The sequence below is a fragment of the Megalobrama amblycephala genome, linkage group LG11 (assembly GCF_018812025.1).
Source record: "Megalobrama amblycephala isolate DHTTF-2021 linkage group LG11, ASM1881202v1, whole genome shotgun sequence".
Taxonomy (NCBI): Eukaryota; Metazoa; Chordata; class Actinopteri; order Cypriniformes; family Xenocyprididae; genus Megalobrama; species Megalobrama amblycephala.
Genome location: NC_063054.1, coordinates 17402014 through 17420444, shown reverse-complemented (window position 1 = coordinate 17420444; position 18431 = coordinate 17402014). Strand labels below are relative to the sequence as shown.

At 39.1% G+C, this 18431-nt stretch overlaps 1 protein-coding gene across 1 annotated transcript in view; it reads right to left on the bottom strand.

Annotated features, from left to right (window-relative positions):
• The window catches only part of LOC125277856 (cytochrome P450 2J3-like), a 31203-nt gene that overhangs the window by 10787 nt on the left and 1985 nt on the right, over nt 1-18431 (bottom strand). Inside the window, exons 2-9 of the mRNA XM_048206393.1 lie at nt 11234-11396; nt 10371-10520; nt 10121-10281; nt 9867-10043; nt 9633-9774; nt 9375-9562; nt 9119-9260; nt 8798-9001 (exon numbers count right to left, since the gene is read on the bottom strand). Coding sequence (XP_048062350.1) covers nt 8826-9001; nt 9119-9260; nt 9375-9562; nt 9633-9774; nt 9867-10043; nt 10121-10281; nt 10371-10520; nt 11234-11396 — 1299 coding nt within the window. The 3' untranslated portion in view covers nt 8798-8825. The remainder of the gene's footprint in view (nt 1-8797; nt 9002-9118; nt 9261-9374; nt 9563-9632; nt 9775-9866; nt 10044-10120; nt 10282-10370; nt 10521-11233; nt 11397-18431) is intronic.

Genomic DNA, 18431 nt, shown 5'->3' with positions numbered 1-18431 from the left:
TTGTTTGTAACATTTAGAATGTTTATAAAGAAAATAAAATGAAATGATCTACCCAATAATCTCTAGAGAAGGCATATATACAAAGCTGACTCACCTACGGTTTCTCAACAGTTTTTTGCATCTCTCCACCACCACATTTTACAGGTTTGGGAAAAAATATGATAATTTTGTGTGAACTATCCCTAGTATAAATATGTTTATACTAATATTTAACCTTAGTGCACTGATAGCTGCATTAATATTAACCATATAAACAACAAATAGCGGAAAAAAGTGATGCACCTGTTTTGATTTTTCATGGCCAATAGAAGCAAATTGGCCGATTCTGATACTGGTTGCAGATGTTTTTTTAAAGCAAATTTATTTGTTGTTTATTTGTTCAAAAAATATGTGTAGCTCTTTGATATTATAGGCAAACGCTGCATTTTTATCACAGTCCTAACAAAGATGTTATGAACATGAGCATGATCAGTTGTTTTTCATTTAAATTATTGTATATTTTTAAGATCAACAGAAAAAACAGCATGGTATGACTTTAGCTTTGTGAAATTATGCTACATAAGACACCTGCACAAAACACAATCAGCAGACAGACTGAATGAAATGTAAATTCACTCTCTGACAGTAGGTGGCGCTTACGGAACAGCAGTAATAGAGCGTTTCTGGTTACCACTATACACTCAGCAGCGCTGCGCTGGAGATAAGAGGAAAAACCATCAAAACTTGTCTGAAGACGGTTCCCTTCAGAGATACATTCATATCAACCCCAATTTAATATTTATATTGTTCTTCCTATATTTCACGAACAGTGAGCTTGTGCATGGTGCAGTATTTTCTCTGTGGCGCGTCTGTTCTCCTCTTTGTGTCCGTATTGAGTGTGTGCCTGTGTTAACGTCCTGTTTACAGACTTAGTAAATATTTCCTGAAATTTTGGGAAAATATTACAAAGCAGTTTGTTTGCAAGCCCCGAATAAAGATAGACCAAAATAAAACTAAAAAAACTTTGGATTAATGACCAGTGAACTACTGCATCTCTATGTTTGATCATGAACTCGCGTACGCGCCATATAAAGGCCTAAGTTACCTAAACATTTGGAGTGAATTATTAGGATTTAAAGTTTCTCTGTAAAGTACACCAAGAAATTGGCTTTATAAAACATTATTTAACGCATAAGTGGATGTTAATTCTATGAGGATTTTGTGTTATTTTTCAAAGACCTAATAAATTCTTATAAATATTAACCGTAGGTTAATGATAACCATATAAAGCTCAACGTACGAGTAAATAGGAAAATAAGGAGGATTTCCACAAAGAAAGATGGAGATCTTCCCCAGCTCACTGGCTCCAACTTCCCCCATGCCTCTCTCTTCCCTGTCAGCTGGCGAGCGGCTCATCGGACTCCTGCAGGTGGGTCGTTCGCTGGAGAGGTATGTGGAGGAGTTCGTTGAGCTTGCTGTTTTGTCTGACTGGCCTGAAGCATGTTTGATCTCCCTGTTTCTGGATGGACTAGATGATGACACCATCCGTTTTGGTGAACCCGATTATCGTTTCTCCTTAAGCGAAACCATAAATTTCATTTTGTGGTTAAATGATTCCAAATTTGTCGTTGATTGGGTTCAGGATGGGTGTCTGTCTCTAGTCCATCCAGAAACACGGTTGGCCGGGCCAGTCAGTCAGCCACCGTCTTCCTCCGCATACCCCTCCAGCGAACTCCCTGCCTGCCCCACACGGAACCCACACTCCTCCACTGGGTCCCGTAAGCGGAGGAGGAGGAAGCAAGCCGCTCCAGTCTCTCCAGAGCCCGCTCCAGTCTCTCCAGAGCACGCTCCAGTCTCTCCAGAGCACGTTCCCGTTCCTACGGGAATCTTAATTGTATTTGAGGGTATTGTAAGAAATTGTAGTCTGCCTCGACCCAGATTCCACTCCAAAGTATATTTTAGAATAAGCTCATCCCCAAAATGGCTTAATTATCATAGAGAAGAAGAAAGTCAACTGGTATATTGTTTATGTACCATTTGGTTGATCAAATCCTGAGCAAATGGTAATCATCCATAATCATCAACTGGTAATCATCAATGGCAGTTGATCCATACAATTGGGCAATGGGTCAATTCAAAAATTCCCCCAAAATGCCTAAGAACAAAGAAGGAAAAATTGCTAATGCACTTCAAGCAGTTTTTGCTTCATACAAAGTAACTAGGAAGAAAGTAGATGAATTAAAAGCTGAAAATGAACGACTCGTTGTTGGGGTAATTTCTACAAAAAATTACCTAGCTAGTGAAACGATATGGAAAGAAGAAAAGATCAGAATGCAGAATGAGATTGCATTTCTTAAAACTAACAATGACATGCTTAAATCATCTGTGGAAAAATTGGCCAGCAATTTGGAGGAAACGAAGACAGCTTGTGAGTTTATGATCAAGAATGGCATAACTGACAAAAACACCAGTAAGACATTGTTAGGTGTCAAGTTGTGTAACCCAGTTCCAGAAATGCCAGATTTGCAGGGACATAGCTCTGAGGGTTGGGAAAGAGATTTTCGGTCATTCAGTAGTCAAGACTCTGATTGTACAGTTAGATTTCCCATGGCACCAGTTCATAGTACAACAACTATGCGTGCTATTGAAGGAAGGGAAGAGCAAATGACCACTACCATGGTCAGAGGATTTAATCCAACTGAACTAGAAACTGTGATCAAGAATGTTGGGAAATTTGATCCTGCTAAACAAGATCCATTAGATTTTCTGAAAAACTTGGAGGAATATGCAGAGATTTACCAATTTACAGACAGTGATGCATGTGTTTTGTTAAGAATGTGCTTGCCTGACACTTTGTCTGGAGCCTTAACTCAGAAAGTAAAGGACAGAACTGCAAATAAGTCAGAGAGGAAACAGGCACTACTTGAAGTTTTAGGTGTGATGTCAGTTAATTGGGATAAAATATCTGAGATGCACATGAGGAAAGGAGAGCACCCAGCAGCGTTTTCAGAACGATTATTGGAGGTGTTTAAAACTTTCAGTGGCAATTCTGATATCACTAAGAATGATGTCAGTTTCAAGTCTGCCTTGATTAACAAATGTGACCCACTCACTCGTTCTGCTGTGTCAATGTTTGTGACACCTCTCTCTCTGAGTATAATGACATTATTGCTAAAATGACACAGTTTTACAACAATAATGCGAATGCAAATAGTCAAAAGAAAGATGCCAAATCTAGACATCCAGTTGCTGCCTTTGGCAGAAGAGAATGTTTTAGATTTTCTGATGATTTCCATCATAGAACAAGGAGAGTAAATTCAGAAGGTGTTATTCTTTGCTATGCATGTGGAAAAGCTGGTCACATTGCTAGACATTGTCAAGACAATGAGAGACCTCATCAAAGTTTTGTATTTCATGCATGTGGAAAGCATGGTCACATTGCAAGGCACTGTTTGGAGAAAAGGAGGGAAGATCAGGAGGTTGTTTGTTATGCATGTGGAAAAGCTGGTCACATCGCTAGACATTGTCAAGACAATGAGAGATCTCTTCAAAGCTTTGTCTGTCATGCATGTGGAAGGGATGGTCACATTGCAAGGCACTGTTTGCAGAAAACAAGGAACGATCAGGAAGTTGTTTGTTTTGCATGTGGAAAGACAGGACACAAGGCAAGAGAGTGTCACTTTTCACACAAAAGAAAGGTGGGATACCATGATTTGCTTAAGAAAATAGGCAATTTAGAAACCCAGTTGGCACTGTTGAAAGGAAATGAAGAAGAAGTCATTCACACTTTGCCAGACACATCACTGCATGAACGACATGACTGTAACTCGTTACAGTGTTTTATGATAGTAGCACATTTTCAAAAAGAATGTTTACTATCAAAAGGGGGGTGATTCTTAATAATTTATGAAAAATATTTTATTGGCATTGATATGTACATGTAATTTATAAGAAATGTTTTAATGGCATTCATTTTAAAATGAATTTAAGACATTACTGATGTTTGATGTTTTGAGATGAAATGTCTGTGACTTTGATGTGTAAATGTGAAAAGATTCCTGTGGGGGAAAGGGGGGCAACCTTTTTTGATTATTGTTTCAGATATAAGCATCGAGATGTTTTTGTCTGAAATGTGTAAACTCCTGGAGAAAGATGATCTGGTCATTTGAGGAACGAGAAGGCGAGTTGAACCAGTGGAGCCATGGGACATTCTCAAGAAAAAGAACATTGATCCATGATCCAGAAACCCAGAGATTTCCAGACCTGCAAGATCCAGAACCCCAGGCCTAAAAGTTCTAGAAACCCTGAGAACCACCATGGGATGAATGGAACTGATGGAGTGACACAGATTCAAACAACAACAGTGACTGATTTTTCTAGAAGGACTTATGGTCCAGGTGGAAAAGAACAGACAATGAGAAGAGAAACAAGAGAAGATCAAACAGCTTCAGAGACTATGGACAGACGTCCTTCCACCTAGATGTAAAACAAGTGGGCAAAAGAACATACCCACAAGAAATGCACAACGACAGACTCACTGCACATGACACTAGAATGAGACAAATATATGCATACTTGGATGCAGAAAATGTATTATTGAATGCTGAACGCACACATGTGGATAAAGGATGTCCACACTGAGAAAATGGACACAATACACAGGACAAAATGAAAAAGCGTGCACACACACACACACACAAACACACACATTATATTGTCTATTGATTTTTTATTAGAGTTAATAAAAACTAAACAATTTGCTATTATTACTGATGCAAAGGAAAGATTATGAAAGCCCAACAAGGTTTTGAAGAAAAAAACAAAAAGACAAGATTTTGGCAAAACAAATGCACGTTGGAGACTTAGCTATTGCCTATTCTGTTTTCATTTGGGATGTAACCTTTAAAACAGCTGTATGTGTATGTATCTTCCTTGTTATTATGTTTTAATGTCAAATTGTAAATAACTCTAACTTTAGGACACTCCCACTGGCTGTGATGGTCCTTGAATGTCTTCTCACCCAAACCCAAGATGTTTGTATTTCATTTTGCCAAATTTTAGAAGTGTCTATTTGATAATTCTGCCCAATTGGATGGAGCTTTAACCAGTGTGCATGAGGTGTCGACCCAATGACGGGTAAGATTCTCTTTTGGCCAGCGGAGGACAACCTAAGGCAGGGCTTCACCGCCACTGGGCACCTGCCCAATAGAGAACGGGAGGTGTAATCTGTGAAAATGGAGTGGTTGTGATGCTTCTTTTGGGCCAAGAGCATCAAAGAGGGGACTGTAAGAAATTGTAGTCTGCCTCGACCCAGATTCCACTCCAAAGTATATTTTAGAATAAGCTCATCCCCAAAATGGCTTAATTATCATAGAGAAGAAGAAAGTCAACTGGTATATTGTTTATGTACCATTTGGTTGATCAAATCCTGAGCAAATGGTAATCAATTGTAGAATGGGTATGGGTGTGGGACACAGAGAACCATCTCAGACAATGAGGTGTCACAACTTCATTAACATACAGACCACAGCTGGTAAAACATGAGAAACTACATTTACATGAAGAGTGGTGAACTGTAACAGGATAAAAGTTTTGAGATTTGGATGTTCTGGGTTCATTCCGACTCCGATGAACCCAAGGTGCTACGTGTACTTTGTCACTGCTAAGCTGCAATAAACTTCTTCATCGAGATCTTCAACGTCCTCATCATTTTTTCTTACAGTATGGATTGGCCCTCTGTTCCCGCCGCCGAGCAAGCAGCGCCAGTCTCCGCCGCCGAGCAAGCAGCGCCAGTCTCCGCCTCCGAGCAGGCAGCGCCAGTCTCCGCCGCCGAGCAAGTATCTCCATGCTCCGCCGCCGAGCCCTCAGCTCCAGCCGCCGCCGAGCCCTCAGCTCCAGCCGCCGCCGAGCCCTCTGCTCCAGCCGCCGCCGAGCCAGCTGTTCCAATTATGAACTTTGTTAAGACTGTTTTCCCTCCCTGCCTCCCTCTCCCACCTCCTTCCACTAATGTTCACACTGCACCTCCACCTCAAGCCACCTCACCCAGGATTCCACCTCGGTGCGTTGGTCCAGATGCTCCCCCTTGGCTCCAACCTCCCTCTTCTCCACCGTGGCCCATCAGTCCACCAGTTCTGCCAGGCTCCATCCTCCCCCCGGTTCCGCATCAGTCATTCGTCAGCCTTCCCTCACTTGGCTGCCCACGGCTACTGACCCGCCATGGCTGCCCATGGCTCCTGACCCGCCATGGTTTTTGAACCTGCCCTGGAGACCTCCACTCCAGTCTACTCCTCCCCCTGCACCGGCATGAGGTCTCCAGGGCGCCCGCCTACCGGGAGGGGGAGGTACTGTTACGGATCCCTTGTTTCCCTGGACTCCATATCCCATGAACCTCCTGTTCTCCACACCTGCACTCACTTCCCTCGTCAGCTCCTCATCATCACTCATCACCTGCACCTGGACTCTATTGTCAGCACTCCCATATATTGCACTCACTCCCTGCACTCCTTGTCCGTTCTCTGTTGTGTTAATGTTGTATGTTGGTGTTCCTGCTCTTGTTTAATGAAGTAAAAGTGTATGATTGTGGAAATCTGTATCTGCCTCGTCTCTCGACCTGCATACACGTAACATGATGTTACTGTACGTCCTTTTTTTCATGTTTATAAGTAAAACTTCATCTTTGAATTTCCTCTAGAGAAATGCATTATGCCCTGTTTTCCCGTTATTTTTTGCGTGCGACCTCATGTCTGATGACTCTGCGGGTTGCTCATATCTGAACAGGCTGCGCGCGTTTTTTTGTGTGTTTTTTTTTTTTTTTTTTTTTTTTTTTTTTTTAAACAGACAGAGTCTGAGAATCATCAACATTGGCTCGTTGGTTAAAAATCCTCAAACAGCTTACGTTAATAGCCTATTAAATGAAATAAATGACATTAAAATTCAAAGTAATCACTTTGGTAATCTCAAATACTTTTTGAATGTAACTGTAATTTGATTACCATCCATTTAAAATGTAACTGTAACGAAATACAGTTACTCAAATTTTGTATTTTAAATACGTAACGTCGTTACATGTATTTCGATACTCCCCAGCCCTGGTGTTACCACCTCTGACGTTGATTACAGCCTCACATTGCCTGTGCATGCTTGAGATGAGGTTTTGGATATTCTGTTGAGGGATGGGTTGCCATTCCTCTAGCAACGCGGTTCACAACTCCACATGGGTTCCTGGAAGGACCTGGTGTGCTTGCACTCTTGACTGTAGCTTTTCCCAATTGTGTTCAATGGGGTTCAAGTCAAATTTCTCTCCCCAGGGCGACGCCAGACCCTCCTACACCTGTCTAGGAAGTTCACGCAGAACAGGGACTCATCTGTGAAGAGCACTGTAGCCCACTCATTCAATGTCCACCTGTGGTGTTTTGTGACCCATTGCAGACGTGCCAGTTTGTGTGCTCTGAAAAGAGGCACCCTCACAGCTGGTCTTCTGCCTCTCACGCCAACTTCATGAAGTCCTCTCCACACAGTCTGAGTGGACACTCGCAGCCCGTTACATAGCAAAGGTCATTTCGCAGGCTGACATTGTGCATTAAACTATTTCTATGGGCATGCAGGGTCAAGTATCGGTCTTGATTTGGTGTTGTGACCCGTTGTCTGCCTGCACCATGCCTTCTACTCACACTACCACACCTTCTGAACCTGTTCCAGGCTCTGGAAATGACACTTTTCCCCACTGCGTCTGCAACTTCATGCTGTGTCATGCCTCCTTGCATTATCCCAATGTCTCTGTTGAGGTCAGAATCCTTCAATCTCACTAAACGTGGCATTTTCAATGCTTTCTGACCTCAAGTGAAGCTTTCAGAGCCTTAAATGATGACCAGTTCCCATTATGGACACCTGTGACAGATCAATCGGTACATAATGACAAACAATCATGTCTGGAGACCATCAAAAGCCATGAAAGATGACATTTCATTAATACATTGACAAATAACAGACTTACATGTTTTGCAAGAATTGTGAAAGAAACACATTTTGGTTTTAGGACAACTTTGATGAAAGGTTTTGATCCACTTCAAATATTAACTAGTGTGTGTGTGTATATACATTATATATATATATATATATATATATATATATATATATATATATATATATATATATATATATATATATATATATATATATATATATATACACACACACACACACGTATATCATATCAAAGACAACCAGCTGTCTTTCACCGTTACTAAACTTTGTTATTCCTGCACAGTAGAGACATATTCAACACTTCTTTATGTATTACTCATTATTTATTTATTACTCACAATCACAATAATTAAATCAGTCTTTAGAAGTTTATCACAGTAGGACACATCATGATTGCTGATTTTTCCTTCCTCAAATTTAAGACCACTTAAAATAGATAATCAAGATCTTTGTTATATATTAAGACTTTTATTACTTTAAATCTGATTTGAATTTAACACTTTTTAACACACTTTTTTTTTTCTTTTTTTTTTTTTTTTTACACTTTTTAAGGACCTGCAGGGACCCTGAGAAAACTTGGCATTTGATGTGCATGTGCAGAACCTAGATTTATTTTGTTTCTCTTTATGACTATGGTAATGATCCTTTTTGTTTCCAATGGTGATTTATATGTAAAGAAAAATAAATTAGTATGCCAAACCAACTAGCCAGTCTACATCCAACCAACCAAGCAAGAGCTAAAACAGATCATCATGTAGCACCCAGCAACTTGTAGAAACACATGTTTTGGGTTCTTTTTTAAAAACTTTTTTTTTTTTTTTTTAATTACTGAAATGTCTAAAATTACATGTGTGTTGCTTGTTTTAGCGTGTCACTGCACACAATTCATATGGCTGGGGACAGAGAGTGACCCCCAGTTTAAAATCCAAGTTGGGCTCCACACCTGCCGGTGAAGAGAAAGTGAAGCGCTGCAGCAGAGAGGAGAAAAACAGGAACAGCTCCATCCGTGCCAGCTGCTCCCCAAGACACACTCTCTTTCCTGAAAAACAGAGAAAATGATGTGTAATCATAATAAGTGTCTTTTTATGGGGGGCTTGTACAGCATTGTCAATGTATATATTTGGATTACTTTTGTGGAAACAGAGTTTGCCTATACCTAGAGAAAAAGGTAAAAAGGTGTCTCTCCTCCTGAAATTTCCCTCAGCATCCAAGAAGTGACCCGGATTAAAAGAGTGAGGCGTCTCCCACTCCGACTCATCAAACAGCACTGATTTCAAACTGCCGGTCACTACTGTGCCCTGCAGAACCACAAGAGGCTTAACAAGAGTAAAATTATACACTTACTCTGCTTAAACTAATAGGTTTTGCTAAAGTCCACATTCTTATAGTGCTTTAAACATCACTAAGCCCACCTTTGGGATAGAGTACTGTCCTATCTGAGTATCTGCCACAGCAGCCCGGACCACATTTACTGGGATAATATTTCCATTCCTCTGTATCTCATGAATGACAGCATTGGTGAAGGGCATGTTGTCCTTGTCTAATAAAGATGGCTGCCGTGACCCTCCCACAACACGATCAATCTCCTCCTGAACTTTGGCTGAAGATACAAAATTTAGAAAGAATGTATGTACTACTATTAATGTTCCATTCCTCACATAATCTCTCACCCTGTATCTCAGGATATTTGATCATGTAGAGAAGACCCCAGTACAGAGTGGTGGAGGTGGTCTCAGTTCCCGCTACAAACAGATCCAGAGTACAGATGCACAAGTTCTCCACATCAAACCCAGCGGCTGTGTCGTCCTTAAGCTAAACCGCAGGAATGAGAGGTATTTCAATTCAATAGCCATACATTATTATTACCAGCACACTTACTGATGCCCCCTCAGAAAAGGTCTTACTTTTTCCATCTCAGTCAGAAAGCAGTCAATGTAGTCTCGAGGATTTGATGGATCATAATCCGCTCTGTGTGCATTCACCTTCTCTCGAACAAAGCCAATCACTCCGTTCCACAAAGCAATAATTTTCTTGTGTGGTCCAGGCAGTCGCCGCATGAGCCATGGTAGCATGTTATAAAGCTAAAGAAATCAAAACAAAAAGTAGATGAGCAATGAAAGAAAGCAAAGTTAACTTGTTAATATGAGAATATGTTTACTTGAGCCCAGATGCTTCCTTCCAGATAAACAGCTTCATTGATGTTCTTCAACAGAGACTGGAAGTCATGGTCACTGTACTCAAATCGATTACCAAACACAAGCACACAGATCACATTTGAGACAGCATTGTTCAGCAGTAAGCGAGTGTCAAATGGTCGACCTGGAACAGTAGTTGTTGTAAATCTCACTGTGCTTACAATTTCAAATGCAATTGTCAATTGTATTCAGTTAACAAACCTCAGTAAATACCTTGTTCATTTGAAATGGCTTCATTCAGAAAGCAACACTCAAGACTGATGGATGGCTCTAAACTTTTCTTTCCCAATCCAAAGTTTCGAAGAGTTGAGAGTGCAAATCTCCTCTGATGCTTCCATTTATAGCCATTGGCAACAACCAAACCTGTTCACAAACAGACCCTTTACAGTAGATTACCGACAATTTAGGGTGAAATGTTAAACCACTAATTTAACATTCTTACACAGAACAAAATGATAAAAGCATACACTTTTGTTTTTTGCCCCCATTTTTCATGAGCTGAACTCAAAGATCTAAGACCTTTTCTATGTACACAAAAGGCCTATTTCTCTCAAATATTGTTCACAAATCTGTCTAAATCTGTGTTGGTGAGCACTTCTCCTTTGCCGAGATAATCCATCCACCTCACAGGTGTGGCATATTATATTGCATAGGTGTGCCTTAGGCTGGCCACAATAAAAGGCCACTCTAAAATGTACAATTTTACTGTATTGGGGGTGTTGGGTCCAAAAACCAGTCAGTACCTCAAAACTAGCAACATCTGTGGCATTGTGCTGTGTGATTTAGATTTTAGAGTGGCAATTTATTGTGGCCAGCCTAAGACACACCTGTGCAATAATCAGGCTGTCTAATCAGCATGTTGATATGCCACACCTGCGAGGTGGATGGATTATCTCGGCAAAGGAGAAGTGCTCACTAACACAGATTTAGAAAGATTTGTGAACAATATTTGAGAGAAATAGGCATTTTGTGTAAACATAAAAGTCTTAGATCTTTGAGTTCAGCTCATGAAAAACAGGGACAAAAAACTCAAAAGTGTTGCGTTTATAATTTTGTTCAGTGTATATTAGACTGACCTCTGTCTCCAATGATGTCATAAAATAAAGGTAATATGGGACGATCAGAGAGGTTATCACCCTGTTGTGTGTACACCTCCTTCACTAGTTTATATCCATCCAACACAACAATTCTTGGTCCAAGAATTCTAAGGCTGAAAATCTTGCCATATTTTTCTGCAAACTGTAAAATATTATTTGAAAATCAACATATCTTAGAAATAATAGTAGGTTTCAATAGTTTGTTAATTTTATCCTATTAACACTGACTACAATGACAATAATTTTTGTCATGAAAATAACATTAGTTGAAGATAACTGTCGAAATTATGCAAACATGTGAAAAATTAATAGACCCAACTTTAGCCTTTACCATTTAGTGATGTGACATTTAGACTGAGGTGTGACTGAGCTTGTGTCAAGCATAAATGGATGCCAGATGAAGCCTCGATTCGAGGCTTATGTCGTTAATGTAGAAATCACGTGACCAATGACAAACGAAGCCTCACTTTTTGTCTAATCACGTGCGCGATTCACTTTGCGTGTCGGAATTTTCGAACCCTCAGATCTTACTTTACGAGTAAGTTTTCATTCAGACTTATTAAATTACATTTTTAAATACCCAGTCATACAAGTCATATGAAGAATACAAATTATTTCAGGAAAATTAAAATATTTGCCATATACAATTCATATAGGCTATGTGTACATTATCTATCTACATTATCACTTCTATTACATCATATTGATATAATACTGGAATTAAATGCCAGTTTAATGGGAACATTAAATTCAACACATGCAATGTTAGGCTTTTATTTGTGCACATAACATTAAACTATCTTTTTAACTTTGTTCATTTTTGTGTCATTCCACAAAATCGGTGCCTTTTGCATCCCTAAGAAATAATCAGACATAGAAGTACTATAACAACAAATAAATCTGTGATTTAAAAACTTATCAATACTGTGTATTGTTTTATCAATATTACACCAAAGTAAAGTCAATTAAATATTATTTTAAATAATTAAAATTGCATTTATTCTCATAAGGGTAAGGTTGTTGGCCTGTCCCTTGATATGATTGTTCTTTTTCAGCAGGACTTTTAATTTGCAATTTGAATGCAAAATTATATGAAAATCACTTTTGCATATTGTCCGAAGTATAGTCTTATTGTCAAGCAATGTTTTAGCATTAAGTATACATTATTTTTTATAAAATATAAATAATTTTATCGGTGTCCCCGATTACATGTCAGCCCTGTTACCCTCACCAAAGAACCCTGTATAAATAATGGTACATTCCAGTGACATCACTTCCAGGAAGTTACATCATCTCTAAACCAGGATGCCAACAGTTCAAATAAAAATAAGTTTCTCTCTCTCTTCTATACTTTTCTATTTTTGATGATTTATGAGGTTTGCCTGAGGGGGGATATCATGCAATGTCAAACCTGCTACCATTTTCAAAGTATTCATTTTAACACTTATTTATTTAATGTAACATAATCATTATCTACAAGTAATATCCCTTTAAAGTGTACAAAATGTGCTTTTGTTATCTAGTCTGTTAGCTAGCAAATAGCAAATTAGCTTTAAATTGTCAAACCTGTTACCATCACTTTTCAGAGTAACAGGTCTTGACATGTGGGTAACAGGGATGGTGTCAGATTAGGTGTCAAACTTAGCCACACTGATTTTAACATTTATCTGTGTAAAATGCAAACATTTTAAAAGGTCAACCCAGGTGTATTACTGATGTCTATATCATTCAGTGTGGGTGGCATATGAGCATCAGTTACATTTTTAGTTAGTATTTTTAGTATTGTTAGTATTAGTATTGTTGGTACACGAATCTCGTAATTCAAGTATTAACTATTTAAATATATTATATAAACTTAATATATAATATATTTTAACCCTAACAGATGGAGTGTGTAGCTTTTCATTTCTTAAACAACCATGTTGGAATATGTATCATGGACATATTCCAAGATGACAATGCCAATATTCATCAGGGTTAAAGAATGGTTCAGAGAGAATCATTTTCACAAATGAATGGGCACTTCATTCATGGAAGTTCTTAACCTCAGTGTAAGACTAACCTCTTGATGGAAATAAATGTTCTGATGTCATTTCCATCAGGAGGTGCATACATTTTTGGTCAAGATCTTGTATTGACAATCCAAACAACCTTATTTTTTGGCCGGCCAGAATATATTTTAAGGGGACACACTGACACAGACAAAACATATGGACGCATGGGTCTAATTAAAGTACCCTTAAAACATTTATAAAGCATGCATACGCACAGATTTTATCGTAGAGTGTGCGTATGCTTAAATCCACGGCAACGCTCATATTTATAAAAATGTGGAAAAGTGCTTAGCGCCATATCAGGGTCTAAACAAGATGTACACACTTTTCCTTGTCAGATTACTGCAGGTTTTTTGGAAATCTAAACTATTCTTACAGCTTGCCATTCTAAATTAAAGATTTTAACGATGACTGGTGATCTTTTATATGTAAATGACATTAATTAGTTGTTGTTTACAATGCAGAGAACTGAAACCATTCAGCTGTGTACAAGTTCAAGACCATTTGTGATTTATAGATTTCACATCTGAAAGAGAGGCATACGCTTGTTTTTTGTGTGTATGTTCATTCTATGAATCTCACGTATGCACATCTGAGAAATGATCGTAAGATCAAATTTAAGACGGTTTCTGCAAAACATTTTATAAATGAGGCTCTTGATCTCTTAGAAATTGAATGTTTCACTAATACAACTATGTAAAGTGAATGCAAAACAATAATGTAAATTAAAAAGTTAGAAACTTTACAGTATTATGTAAACAAATATGTAAAGTGTATGCTGAAGAATGTGTGTCCCGTCATCCCTGTTACTCTGGTCAGTCCTGTTACCATTATGTCAATCCTGTTACTGTCATTAATTTCATAAATAATGTAAAAATAATATTTGAAATGGCCTTCCAAGTTTTTCAATTGTAACAATCACTCTATTTTGTTTTGGACAAAGCCCTTCTTTTAATATCTCTATTGTAAATATACAGCGCCGCCACTCCCACCACGCGCTGAGGGGGCACCAAAAATAGCCTAATGAAATTTTTTTTTTAAATGCCGGTATTATTTCATTAGCCCATATTGAGCAGTAGTTTATGGTTTATTTTGACGTGACGGTGGTTAATACTTTCTCAGTAACGTTAACAGTTAGCAGTCAGTGCAGTGCACATATAGGCTAACAATTCCTGTTAAATTATATATATATATATATATATATATATATATATATATATATATATATATATATATATATATATATATAAAATATAAAATGTCATTATGAATGATATAAAGCAAACATTACTGTTGATTTGTGTGCATTATTGCACCTCATTCTATTATGCTTTATATTAGATTAGATTTAGATTTAGATTTACATTTATTTATTTATTCATTAAGCAGATGCTTTTATCTAAAGCGACTTACAAATGAGAACAATAGAAGCAGTTCAAACTAACAGTAGGACAACAATATGCAAGTGCTATGCCTATGACCCTTCTCAGTTTAATCTAACGCAGAATTTTTTTACATTTTTTTTTATTTTTAATAATAGATAAATAAGGAATAAAGGGGGAGAACTCCTTGGCTGCCATGCTTTCAGTTATAAATGTTTATAATATTTTTCTGGTATAAGATTCTTTGTTTGAATATTTTGTCTCTTTCTATACTGATCCTTTTCTTCGTATTTCTAAATTATTGCAGGGGCAATGCTGAGATACGTACGAGGAGGAGCACAAGGCCAAGAGGAAGATACAGATGACGAGCAGGAGGAGCAGCCATGTACAAGCAGTTCAGGCACACATCCAACACCCAGCCGGACAGCAGGTCTGTAGACTCCACAATAGGACCAAGCCCTGATCAACCACCCTCATCCAGCAGTTTAGGGACAGATACACAACAGATAACCACCACCTCTGAAAGCACAAGTCCTGTCATTGAGAGTCCATCAGCAGGTGACAATGTAGAGACCTGTGTGCCCCCTCCAACTGATCCTGCTTTTTGGCCGTCAAAGGTTTTAGACGCAGATCGTGTTGAAATAGTACAAAGAGGCCCATTTAAAGTCCCATCAGATTTTAATTTTCCAAAGGGACTAGATGGCAGGGCATTTCATAGTAGCCTACAATTCAAAACGCTCTCATTTATTTACTAGGCTAGAGAAAATCATGAGAAGTTGGCTTGTTTACTCACAACAGAACAATGCTGTGTTCTGTTTTGCGTGTAAGCTTTTCAGTCTTGAAAGCTATAAAACTGACTGCAGAGGGCCACAGTGACTGGTCCAACATAAACAGTAGTTTGAGGAGTCATGAATGTAGCTCAGACCATGCCCAGTGCATGTTTAAATGGAGAGAACTGGACATGCGTTTACAGACAAATATGACAATAGACCACCAGGCACTGACATTGCTGGAGGCAGAAAAAAGAAGGTGGCGAGATGTTCTCAAACGCTTACTTAAAATAACCCTATCTCTTGCCTCAAGGAATTTGTCATTTAGAGGCTCTTCACAGTGTCTGTATGAGCCAGACAATGGCAACTTCTTAAAGGAAGTGGAGCTTTTAGCCAGTTTTGATCCCGTGATGGAGAACCACCTGACCAAGATAACTGATGAAAGCTCCCGAACGCATTATCTTGGACAGCAGACACAAAATGAACTGATCCAGATCATCTCCACCAAAACATTACAAACAAATCCAGACACAGATTCAGGAAGCGAAATATTTCTCCATTATTCTTGACTGTACACCTGATATAAGCCACAAGGAACAAATGTCCCTCATCGTGCGAAATTGTTGATTTGGTGCCAAAGCCAAATATCAAGGAGTATTTCCTTGGTTATATGGAAGGTGGTTGAAACAACTGGCCTGAACCTTGTCTACTGTCCTTCTAGACAAGTTGAAGGAACTCAGCATTCCGTTTGATAATTGCCGCGGACAGGCCTACGAACAATGGAGCAAACATGAAGGGGAAAAAGCAAGGAGTTCAGGCCCGACTGCTACAACTTAATTCGAGGGCGTTGTTTGTTCCTTGCGCAGCTCATTCGATTAATCTTGTCATAGCTGATGCTGCTAAGTCGTCCAGGGATGCCACTGGATATTTTGGCTATTTGCAGAAGCTATTTTGTTTCTTCTCAGGAGCTACACAGCGATGGAGCATCTTGAAAAAAACATGTCAACCTGACTGTGAAATCATGGAGTGATGTGAGGTGGGAGAGCAGGCTTAAGAGTGTCACAGCTGCCAGAAGCCAAATTAAAGAAATCAAGAAATGCGCTCATCGAGGCTAGGCAAACTGTCAATGACTCAGTCGCAAAAATAGAGGCTCAAGCCCTGGCAGAAGAGGTGGCATCTTTTAGATTTCTGGGGTCTCATTTATAAAGCGTGCGTACGCACAAAACGGGGCTGGAAACGTGCGTACGCCAGTTCCCGCGCAAAGGTTGTGATCTATAAAAACAAACTTGACGGGAGAATGTGCGGACCTTTAAGCAAACTTTGAGCCGTGCGTACGCACATTCTGGAGACAAAAGTGATATGAATTGAGATAGTAGATGTGCTACTTTCGATCACTTTTCCAGTACACGCTGTTTTATGACAGCGAGGAGCGCTGGGAGCACAATAATTCCTCTTTAAACTAAACTGCAGATGTTATGACAAAATATTTTTTCGAGAATGACGATCAGTGATGCACACTTAACTTAGATATTATGGAAGACACGCTGGATTCGGTGGTCGAACGGTCCGTTGTCCAGTTTGAATAGGTCCAATAATATCTTACTGTACAGCCACAGCTGCAGGAGGTGTTGATGTCAAACAATTACCATTTGAAGGATATAATTTGAGGAAAACGGTAAGATTTGCAAGTTTTCTTTTTAAAATCCTTTATCAGTGACGCGCCGAGTCAGACAATTGTATTTACACTGCAATAAATAAGCAGGCCGATCTGTTTCCACTAAAAATAGCCTATACACTTCCTAAAAGATATGTTCACCTCATCAGCAAAACTGCATAAATTTGATTTGAATTGTTTAAAACTATTCAAATACTATTTGGCCAGTGGAAATGAATGAATCAACTCTATTCTAAAACCTTTATCTGAAGTATTTTATACAATTTTGTTTTTATGGATATTTTGATATATTTATTCTAAAACATAAAGAGGATACTGGATGATCTTTATCAATATAATGTGTGGCACAAATGGCATTTATAGTCCATATCTAATATTTTCCAATGTCTTGTACCTTTGACGGTGTTAACCATGGTGTCATATGGTTGGGAACTTGTATGGAAATGATATGCAGATGAGGTTATGCATAGTAAAACTAGGCGTCGTAAGCTCCATATATGGTGATGTCGGGGAGGAGACAGGGTGGAGATGCATGTACGCACAATCTTCCGCTGACTGGGATTTATAAAGGGATTTGTGCGCAGGTTCTGGCGTACGCATGGTTTTATAAATCTGATTTTTTTTGTGCGTACGCAGAATCTAGCTTTTGCGCGTACGTACACTTTTAGTAGGGATCCTACGCACAGTTTTATAAATGAGACCCCTGATCTGTTCTGTTGTCTGGTGTGAAATTCTTACGACCACTAACCAAGTAAACAAGCTTCTGCAGACTAGTTCAGTGCAGCTTGACATTGCTGTCAGGCTCATTGACAATGCCAAAACCTCCCTCTCCAGATACAGGCACTCTGGATTTGCTGAGGCAGTGTCATCTGCCAAGGAGCTTTGTGAGGCCATGAACATAGAGCCAGAGCTCAAGGAGAAAAGGCTCAGGAACACAAAAAGGCAGTTTGCATATGAGAATGCTGACGAGCCCTTCAGTGATGCCCTCAAAAGGCTTGAGGTAACATTTTTCAATAGTGTTGTGGACTCAGCTTTGATGTCACTGCAGGAGCGTTTTGAGACCATGACCCAGGTCAGAGACAAATTTGGAGTGCTGCTCGATTTCAGCAGAGTGCACGGAATGTCCAAGGAGGACTTACAAAAAAAATGCATTGAAGTGCAGAAGACACTGACTGAGGAAGGAAATTCTGATATTGATGGACTTGAGATGGTTCAGGAAATCATCAACCTTCCTCAACTGTCCCCACATACAACTGCCTTGGAGTTGCTCACATTTCTCCATGAGAATAGCCTTCA